General features: G+C 44.5%; 1 protein-coding gene across 1 annotated transcript; it reads right to left on the bottom strand.

The window, feature by feature from the left end:
* Positions 1-3,708: 3,708 nt before the first annotated feature.
* On the bottom strand, positions 3,709-10,557 carry LOC106593118 (peroxisomal membrane protein PEX16). Its single transcript, XM_045689602.1, has 11 exons — positions 10,325-10,557; positions 9,626-9,661; positions 9,427-9,503; positions 8,626-8,759; positions 8,111-8,208; positions 7,707-7,787; positions 7,462-7,608; positions 7,024-7,096; positions 6,678-6,797; positions 6,202-6,266; positions 3,709-6,006 (listed from the first exon to the last, which is right to left on the bottom strand). Exons 1-11 carry the CDS (start codon positions 10,449-10,451, stop codon positions 5,948-5,950), a joined length of 1,017 nt encoding a protein of 338 aa, XP_045545558.1. The 5' UTR covers positions 10,452-10,557; the 3' UTR covers positions 3,709-5,947.
* Positions 10,558-10,938: the final 381 nt, after the last annotated feature.

The following is a 10,938-nucleotide window of genomic DNA, read 5'->3' as shown; positions in this document are numbered from 1 at the left end:
CATCTACCAAGGTCAGGAGATGGATGGGGAACAGAGGGGGCATACTTTAGGAACATAATGACCTAGCCCATCTACCAAGGTCAGGAGATGGATGGGGAACAGAGGGAGGGTATACTTTAGGAACATAATGACCTAGCCCATCTTGCAGTGCAATATGAGTTCTTCACCAGGGTCTGAAAGGTTTTCAGTCGGGTCAGAAGGTTGGCTTTCAGCCTTTTTCAGCAGAAAGAGTTCAGTGTGTGTTTATTAGGAATGATCGGGTGCTTCGACTGAATGGCGATACTGGTAAGAATGTGGATGGTGGTCTCCTTCAGTCTATGCTTGTCCAGTCACTGGGTTTACACAATCACACCACACAAACTTTGGGAAGCCATATTAACCTCTGATGTTGAGAAACACACTTGTATAGAATTCATGAAGACCTGGATCTGAGTTCACACCTACGGTCTTTTGTTTCTACCCTAAGATAAGTTACTTAGACATGGGGGGAGAACGCAACTCAGCTGTGTTTCTGCATAATGCTCTTTTCTATTGAGTTTCTGTTCTAAATGGGACTTTGATCCCTCATTCTGTACTAAATGGGAGTTTGATCCCTCATTCTGTACTAAATGGGAGTTTGATCCCTCATTCTGTTCTAAATGGGACTTTGATCCCTCATTCTGTACTAAATGGGACTTTGATCCCTCATTCTGTACTAAATGGGACTTTGATCCCTCATTCTGTACTAAATGGGACTTTGATCCCTCATTCTGTACTAAATGGGACTTTGATCCCTCATTCTGTACTAAATGGGACTTTGATCCCTCATTCTGTTCTAAATGGGACTTTGATCCCTCATTCTGTACTAAATGGGACTTTGATCCCTCATTCTGTACTAAATGGGACTTTGATCCCTCATTCTGTACTAAATGGGACTTTGATCCCTCATTCTGTACTAAATGGGACTTTGATCCCTCATTCTGTACTAAATGGGACTTTGATCCCTCATTCTGTACTAAATGGGACTTTGATCCCTCATTCTGTACTAAATGGGACTTTGATCCCTCATTCTGTTCTAAATGGGACTTTGATCCCTCATTCTGTTCTAAATGGGACTTTGATCCCTCATTCTGTACTAAATGGGACTTTGATCCCTCATTCTGTACTAAATGGGACTTTGATCCCTCATTCTTTTCTAAATGGGACTTTGATCCCTCATTCTGTACCGTCTTGTTGAATGGCAGGAGTAATGACTAATGGAAGGCATGCTAATCAGATTGTTGTAAAACCTGTGACTGGACAGAGCCTGGCTGCCACTCAGTCCCTCGTCGTTTTATGTTCATTTCTGGTGACCTGCCTATCAAAACGAGAGAACGGGTAAGAGGAGCCTACCACCCTTGGTCAAATGGAACCCGGGGGGTAAATTCAGTGAAGTGTAACGTCTAGAACAGGGGTACCTCAGTACTATTTGAGACAGTCCGGTCACTAATGTCTTATGTGGCAAAGAAAATGTATGAATGGATGTAACAGGTAGAAATGCTATATAATACATATAGAGGTGACGTGATTACCTCTTGTTCCTGACTAGTGTATGTTCTACACAATACATTTCTATCTGATATCTCATCATGAACAGACAGGGTGTCTGGTATTAGAGCCTGGAAGGTGGAATTGCATTATACCAACGGTTGGTGTTCCAGGATGTCTGTTTTGCAGTTGCGCTGTGCATCTCAGAAGATTGATATATAGATTGAGATATATATATCTCAATCACTTGTTCTCCGACTACAAAAAAAAGATGACCTTGAATGTCTCCATTGGCAGGAGTAGCAGGGGTTGATCTAGCACCTTCCATAGCACTAGATATGCACTTGGTTCAAAGTCATTTCACGCAATTGTCTGTTTTGTATGGAGGTCCCCTTTCCATTTCATGGTTTCTGTCTATTTTATTGGTGCTTGCTGAGATTAAATACAGAGTTGAGGCTCTCATTCCTGGGATGCATCGCGGCAGCAGTAATAGACTGGAGAAGGTTACACCCTCCTGGACAGTCCCCTGATGGCAGCAGTAATAGACTGGAGAAGGTTACACCCTCCTGGACAGTCCCCTGATGGCAGCAGTAATAGACTGGAGAAGGTTACACCCTCCTGGACAGTCCCCTGATGGCAGCAGTAATAGACTGGAGAAGGTTACACCCTCCTGGACAGTCCCCTGATGGCAGTAGTAATGGACTGGAGAAGGTTACACCCTCCTGGACAGTCCCCTGATGGCAGCAGTAATAGACTGGAGAAGGTTACACCCTCCTGGACAGTCCCCTGATGGCAGTAGTAATGGACTGGAGAAGGTTACACCCTCCTGGACAGTCCCCTGATGGCAGTAGTAATGGACTGGAGAAGGTTACACCCTCCTGGACAGTCCCCTGATGGCAGCAGTAATAGACTGGAGAAGGTTACACCCTCCTGGACAGTCCCCTGATGGCAGCAGTAATAGACTGGAGAAGGTTACACCCTCCTGGACAGTCCCCTGATGGCAGCAGTAATGGACTGGAGAAGGTTACACCCTCCTGGACAGTCCCCTTAGTTTGATATACACCACAGGAGGTTGGTGGCACCTTAATCAGGGAGGACAGGCTCATGGTAATGACTGCAGCGGCATCAGTGGAATGGTATCAAATACATCAAACGCATGGTTTCCAGGTGGTTGAGGCCATTCCATTTGCTCCGATCATTATGAGCCGTCCTCCCTCGGCAGCCTCCACTGATGGACATGTTAGATGGTTGTCTATTGACATGGGAAGGACATTGAAAAGGCACCTGCTTCTCTAACAGGTTGTCATTAGTGCTCTGTAACAGCCGTGTGTTAGTTGGGGTCAGTGTTTACGGTATTTAACAGGTAGTTGGGGTAGTGTTTCGGTAGTAAGAGTGGGGTATAAGCTTGTAACAGCCGTTGGCAGAACCCGGAAGTCGGTAAGCTTCTCTCTAACAGGTTTCTAAAGCCTAGTTGGGGTCAGTGTTTTACGGTAAGCTCCAAACTTGATCCTGGGGCCCCGTTGTGGTTTTTGCCCTAACACTACACAGCTGTTTTAAAAAATATTCAAAGCTTAACAAGTTTTTTATTTTTATTTTAATCAGCTGTGTAGTGCTAGGGCAAAAACCAAAATGTGCACGGCGCAGCCCAGGACTGAGTTTGGGGGAAATCTCTGGACTATACCACCACTGACCTGTTGACATTTTGTCATTATTTTTAAGGCATGACTGTCACTATGGGTTTGAGTGTGTTCACCCATGACTGTCACCATGGGTATGGGTTTGAGTGTATTCACCCATGCCCTCATGTGGCCCGGTCTGTCCCCCTGGATGTCCCACTAGTGATGAATAAAGCCTGAAGAATGGCTATCCCAATGACCCATGAAAACAAAAGTTATTTATTGTAGGCTACAAAAAGAGTTAGATTTGTGTCAATAAAGATTTAAATCCATCAATATGGTTGCCCACTTAAGTTCATGGACTGAATCCTAATGCATGACAAGGGCTGTGTTTACACAAGCTGCCCAATTCTGATCTTTTTCCCACTAATTGGCCTATCACAGATCTTTTGCAGAGCTGATCTCATTGGTCCAAAAAAAATCTGATTTGTACTGTGTGTGTAAACGCAGCCGTAGTAGCACATTACATAACAGCAAATGAATGGTAGTTATGAAAACCTACCTAAAACAAACAATGACTGGGTGGTACCAGATTATTACTCTGATTTATTCAACACATTTATAGGATTCATAAATAAAAAAAACATTTGCACAATTTCAAATAAGTACATTAGACCTTTCCTTTTTCCTCTGGTAAGTCAACTTTTGAAAGGCACTCAGAGCCACAACATTCCACTTCCCCCAATCATCAACACTTTTTTTCACACAGGGAAAACCTGGTTTCAATGTATTTCCAGATGGTTGTTTTCAAGTAGTCTGGATAAACTACGAAAATCGATTCTTAATTCTCAACCCCAATTAAGTAACAATTAGATGGAACGGCAGGTAGCCTAGTGGTTGGAGCGTTGGGCCAGTAACCGAAAGGTTGCTGGATCTAATCCCTGAGCTGACGAGGTAAAAATCTGTCGTTCTGCCCCTGACCAAGGCAGTTAACCCACTGTTCCTAGGCTATCATTGTAAGTAAGAATTTGTTCTTAACTGACTTGCCTGGTTAAATAAAGTACCTCTACTAGAACAGCACAATTAGGTAGTTAATACCAATAATTGAGAATACAGCATATTTAATATACAAATGTTAGATTCCATATCATGGTCACATACATTGTTAATTTGTTTTTCTACCCAATCTGACAAACATAAGGGGTAGGTTATGGCCCAATTCTCTCCTTCCTCCAATTAACGTCCCTTCACAGATTTGAAAGGAATTGACTAGTATATGAAATATGGTGGAAACTCCCACTAACCCATGCCAATCTAGATTTGTGGGAAGGAGTGAACAAGTGCACACTTTGGGAGAAATTTGATATTGGGACAGCCCCATAGAGAGAACTTCAACCAGCCTCAAGTCATTTGATGTAATGCTGTAGGACCAACTGCACAGAACCCATCAGGGCTAGCTGTAGTGGGTTGTTTAACTGGAGACATTTAGGAGGGATTGTTCCCAGTGACAGACAGCAAAACTGACTGACAAGATGGTGATCTTCACCAGCGGTGCCAAAGAGATCTCATACCACTCGGTCAATAACACCACTGGGTAATGTATAGTTTACAAAAGGAGAACGAAATCACACAATCAGAATCAATTCATCATATACTGGTTCAAGATCAGTCTGATGGAAGATATGACAGAAATCACTCAGATTACAAAAATAAAGAACAAGGAGGGAATGCAAAAGGCAAGGATCCGTAAGATACTATGGCATGCCCTAGCAACAGACTGGAAGGATCCGTAAGGTACTCTGGCATGCCCTAGCAACAGAACGGAAGGATCCGTAAGGTACTCTTGAATGCCCTAGCAACAGAACGGAAGGATCCGTAAGATACTATGGCATGCCCTAGCAACAGAACGGAAGGATCCGTAAGATACTCTGGCATGCCCTAGCAACAGAACGGAAGGATCCGTAAGGTACTCTGGCATGCCCTAGCAACAGAACGGAAGGATCCGTAAGGTACTCTTGAATGCCCTAGCAACAGAACGGAAGGATCCGTAAGGTACTCTTGAATGCCCTAGCAACAGAACGGAAGGATCCGTAAGATACTATGGCATGCCCTAGCAACAGAACGGAAGGATCCGTAAGATACTATGGCATGCCCTAGCAACAGAACGGAAGGATCCGTAAGATACTCTGGCATGCCCTAGCAACAGAACGGAAGGATCCGTAAGATACTCTGGCATGCCCTAGCAACAGAACGGAAGGATCCGTAAGATACTCTGGCATGCCCTAGCAACAGAACGGAAGGATCCGTAAGGTACTCTGGCATGCCCTAGCAACAGAACGGAAGGATCCGTAAGATACTATGGCATGCCCTAGCAATAGAACGGAAGGATCCGTAAGGTACTCTGGCATGCCCTAGCAATAGAACGGAAGGATCCGTAAGGTACTCTGGCATGCCCTAGCAATAGAACGGAAGGATCCGTAAGGTACTCTGGCATGCCCTAGCAATAGAACGGAAGGATCCGTAAGGTACTCTGGCATGCCCTAGCAATAGAACGGAAGGATCCGTAAGGTACTCTGGCATGCCCTAGCAACAGAACGGAAGGGTCCGTAAGGTACTCTTGAATGCCCTAGCAACATAACTGCATGTTGGATCTTATTTGAGGGTCCCAGTTGAAATAGAGCAGATTAACCAGCACAGGTTTTCCAGTGAGTCTGTGGGGGACTAGAGTCCCGGTGTGTCTCTGGCTCTGTATTTTACTGAGGGTCTCCCTCTTTAGTGTCGATCCCTATCCAGCTGGCCAGGTGACCTTCAACCACCTCTTGCCCTCAGCCCCAGTTATAGAAGTAGATCTTCTGCCAGACAGGTAGGTAATCCATTAGAGGGCCTGGAAGGACAAGTGGAGGATAAGGTTAAGCCAATCAGGACAATGAACACATTAACTGACAAGATGCAGACTGGCAGAACTTGGAAGCCACAATGCATGTCAGCAGACAGTGGACCACCAAAAAGGTAAACAACGGAACAAATGCATCCCATGCCATTTTCAGATACTTGGTTTCTATAAAAAGTAAACACTTACGAGCAACCAACCCGACGCCGGGAACGTTGTCTGCCAGAAATCGGAGTAGGAACAGGATCTTTGTCCTACGTGAAACAAAATGGAAAGGTTTAAAAAGCAGCACACATGATAGAAAACATGCCATGTTCCAATGGTCATTATGGTAAAGAACTTCTCTAACGCAGAGAATCTGTTGTAGTTCTGATTCTACTAACACAGAGAATCTGTTGTAGTTCTGATTCTACTAACACAGAGAATCTGTTGTAGTTCTGATTCTACTAACACAGAGAATCTGTTGTAGTTCTGATTCTACTAACACAGAGAATCTGTTGTAGTTCTGATTCTACTAACACAGAGAATCTGTGTATTTAACAGAGAATCTGTTGTAGTTCTGATTCTACTAACACAGAGAATCTGTTGTGTTCTGATACAGAGAATCTGTTGTAGTTCTGATTCTACTAACACAGAGAATCTGTTGTAGTTCTGATTCTACTTACTCAGAGAATCTGTTGTAGAAAGGGGAGCGGAGCAGGTAGTACAGAAGCAGAAAGGCTCTCCTCCTCACCTCCGCCCTCTCCCGCCGGTTCAGAGATTTAGTGTCACTCATCAAACCAAAACTGTGGAGAGAACAGACCAGGGGATACTTCTTTATCCCACTCATGTTTCAGTGCCTCCTTCATGACACTGCTTTTAAATGGCCTGTATAGAAGAGTATGTCTATGGCTATTTTGATTTAATAGTGGAACACATATCATGCATATATCATGTGCCCAGTCAGTGTGTGCATTTATTTTGTGATTACTCTTAGCACATGTCAGTGTAAAGAGAAGAGATCATGGTTACCTGGTCATTTCCATGGCTCCAGATACGAGCCACGGTTTCCAGGAGCCTCTCCCACACATTCCCAGGCAGAGCACTGCGTTTGGGAGCAGCGTTGAGGAAAACATACATACCCTCTGAAGTAACACATTCCAAAGTATAGACTGACTGGAGTTAGAATGAGAAATCCTTGGTTTCATTTACCACTGATTAGGTCAAATACTAGTATACTGTATATACAGTGCAGTGATGTATTCCACTAGTAAGGGATGTGCTGTTAAGATGAACAGAATGCTTCCAGACCATACAGAGCTATGATATGGAATCATGCAACCATTTCAGCCAATGTACTTTATAGCTGCTGTACCGGACCAGAATCTATAGAGGCAGTAATCATGTGATGACATTGTGCACGTTTAATTCTCTAGTGTCTCTGGCAGAGTCCCAGAGTAGGAAGGATACAGTGTACCAGCGGGCGTCCGATGTACATGGACTCTGCTATGGTCTCCTGGACCCCCAGGGCAGTGGGACTAGAGGTCAGATCCTCCTCCACAGCACACCTCTTCTCCCTACTGGGGGCTGCCCACAGACGGGCCTGCAGAGAGGGAGCTGAGAGAGAGAGAGGGGTAAGGGATAGTCCATCCCTGATAAATAGTATTGGCACAGTCCTGAATACAAACATTGCACTGGAACATGTGTAGTCTTACCATTGCCCAACGGCCTCATCACCCTCCCTGACCGCTGGCCCACGAAGGAGCTGTCATCCTGGTGGTCATCATGGTCCTCATCTGTAAGGAGGGAGAGGTACAGAAATATATTTATGTCCAGGTAGTAGTTCCAGGTTGTCTAGATTGTAAACTCTGCAGTATATGGTCCGGTCCTGGTGCAACCCAGGACATTGGCACATTGGTTATAGCCAATGAGATAGCAGAACAAGAAGAGGACACAAAACTGCCCCAAAGTTGTTTTGAATCAAATTAACAAAGAGTGTCATGTTTAAGTAATATTGTTTGGATACAGCGGTATCTGCCAGACACCCTGCATTATAAAAAATAAAAAAAAGAGTTCAACATAAAATATGTCCGACGTGCAAACTGTTGACTTCTGTTACCGTTGCCGAGCTGTGCCTCCCTGTCCAGTGGGGTAATAGGAGGGGAAGTCTGCATGCCAGATCTGTACCAGAAGAGCAGTAGGAAGCGCAAGACGGCTCTGGAGAAATGTTGGACAGAGAGAAAAAGAACAGAGAGGGAAGTGAGGTGGAAGGAGAGAAATGGAATGGAACACCATGCAACATAACATCCCAGTAACCATGACGTTTTCCAACAATCAGAGACAATCTAAAGAAAAGCACAGTTTATAATATTAGACCTACAGGCTGACATTGTCTTTACTAATCCACGTATCACTGAATATCTCATTGTCTTTACTAATCCATGTATCACTGAATATCTCATTGTCTTTACTAATCCACGTATCACTGAATATCTCATTGTCTTTACTAATCCACGTATCACTGCATATTTGTTTTACTTTGCACACTATACAGCATGTTGTAGATCGATGAAAAGGGATCCAGTTAAAGCGTTGGTTAGATATTGCTCCACGAGGGGCTCCTTCATTCCTTACTTAGTGATCTGGATGAGCACTATGACCAGCCAGCGACCTCCCTCCCCCCACAGCTTGGTGGCCCCCATCTCCAGGAACACCTCCAAGTACTCCACCACTGACAGCCAGGTGAGAAGCCTCTGCTGAGAGAGAGACTGAACAAACACAACCGCGCGCGCGCACGCACACACACACACACACACACACACACACACACACACACACACACACACACACACACACACACACACACACACACAGTTCTGATAGCACTTCCCTGTTTCAGAGTGTTTTCTTCCATTTTGTGCCCAATGAACACAACCCTGCACATATTTAGACTATTGTGGTTGACCTGGTGGAGGTGGACCTCACCATGGGTAAGGTTAGACTATTGTAATTGACCTGGTGGAGGTGGACCTCACCATGGGTAAGGTTAGACTATTGTAATTGACCTGGTGGAGGTGGACCTCACCATGGGTAAGGTTAGACTATTGTGGTTGACCTGGTGGAGGTGGACCTCACCATGGGTAAGGTTAGACTATTGTGATTGACCTGGTGGAGGTGGACCTCACCATGGGTAAGGTTAGACTATTGTGATTGACCTGGTGGAGGTGGACCTCACCATGGGTAAGGTTAGACTATTGTGATTGACCTGGTGGAGGTGGACCTCACCATGGGTAAGGTTAGACTATTGTGATTGACCTGGTGGAGGTGGATCTCACCATGGGTAAGGTTAGACTATTGTGATTGACCTGGTGGAGGTGGACCTCACCATGGGTAAGGTTAGACTATTGTGATTGACCTGGTGGAGGTGGACCTCACCATGGGTAGGGTTCGACACAGCCCTTTGCGCAGAATGCCATCATTAAGCAGCACCAGCAGGTTGGAGGCAGAGTACACTGCAAAAACACACACAACAACAAACTGATCCACCAGTTGAAGTTCCTGAATGCTTCTGGTTTATGGTTATACTGCAGTCAATAAAACTTTAACTGTGAAATAAAGTGGGGTCCTAACCTACCCAATTCAGAGATTTCGTGGGAGTCAGTGAAACGCCCTGTGAAATAGACACAAAAACACTTGAGGACTGATGGTATGTCAAACTAATATAATGCTGTTTCAACAGAGAACCAATCAAAGAACTTGGCTAAATATTTCAGATAATAACTACATTTCATAAAGGTAGAGTTATGCCTGCCATGGGCCATGCCAGACTCTACACAGGACTACTGACAACACGATGTAACAAAGATGTATATTTAACGATTGAATCATGCACCAGACGCATGGCTGTGACTGTTTTTCATATGCTGAATTAGAGAATAACATTCCTTTGTTTTCATGATCAAATACGAGATTATAGTGTTGAGAGGAACATCAGGCGATACATGGTCAATGTTTTGGGAAGAGGTGTAGGCAATTAGCTTGGCAACTTGGATACATTTTAGAGGATGCTGCGTTCAAAATAAATGGGAACTCAAATCTCCCACTTCGACTTCAGTGCGTTCAAAACAAATGGGACCTCGGAAAAAAATCGAGTTCCGACTTGGAAAAACTTTTTTGAACGGTCATCCAACACGGGAATTCGTGCCTCTTTCTGCAGCTCTGACTTTCCGACCAAAATATCACTGACGTCATGATTTGACCTCGTATTTTTCCGAGTTCCCAGTTGTTTTTGAACGCAGCAAGCCATCCGCTTGGCTTTCACTTTTAAACTCACCTGAAATGAGGTACGACAGCGTTCTTACGGTGCTCTCCAGTTGTCCAGTCGCTGCAGGGTTCTTCGTAACGTACTCCCGATACCGCTCGTAGAGCCGGGTCAGTTTCTCTGTGTACAGTTTAGACATTGCACTAAACTGCTAAATCAAAACATATACTGAAACGATCACCTACACATTATACTTCCGCAACTGAAGTATGCTTCCTGTGACGATAAAACACCGGAAGTAACTTTTTTTTAACGTTAGAATAAACGTAGCAGGTTATGAGACTATGGTTAATGTTTGGAAAAGGGTTAGGGCACATATCTGTATAAGATTGTTATATCTGTGGTTAGGGTTGGCGAAAACACTCTAATAACCCGCTACGATAATCACTTCCGGTCGAAGCTTTATCGAAGGGGCGTGAAAATATTATGTCCCTTCTTTTGACAGGGAGAAAACTGACTGCAGAGGGCGCCGAAAGCAAAGGTTTTGAGTGTGTTCGAGCAGTAAGCCAGGCGAAGCCGACTGTAGACAAGTCGGCGAGTGGAGTCAGGGAGGTGCGTCTCCGACAAGCAACAGTCTGACAACATAGCTGCTATTGTTTATAAACGTTTTTCTGCATACATGTCAA

The sequence above is a fragment of the Salmo salar genome, chromosome ssa11 (assembly GCF_905237065.1).
Source record: "Salmo salar chromosome ssa11, Ssal_v3.1, whole genome shotgun sequence".
Taxonomy (NCBI): Eukaryota; Metazoa; Chordata; class Actinopteri; order Salmoniformes; family Salmonidae; genus Salmo; species Salmo salar.
This window is presented reverse-complemented; position numbering and strand designations above follow the sequence as displayed.

Coding starts and splice junctions, on each gene's coding strand:
- LOC106593118 (XM_045689602.1), bottom strand. CDS start 10,451: ATGTCTAAACTGTACACAGAGAAACTGACCCGGCTCTACGAGCGGTAT. Junction 7,609..7,706: donor GATGAGGCCGTTGGGCAATG/GTAAGACTACAC, acceptor TCTCTCTCTCAG/CTCCCTCTCTGCAGGCCCGT. Junction 7,097..7,461: donor CGGACGCCCGCTGGTACACT/GTATCCTTCCTA, acceptor TCCCAAACGCAG/TGCTCTGCCTGGGAATGTGT.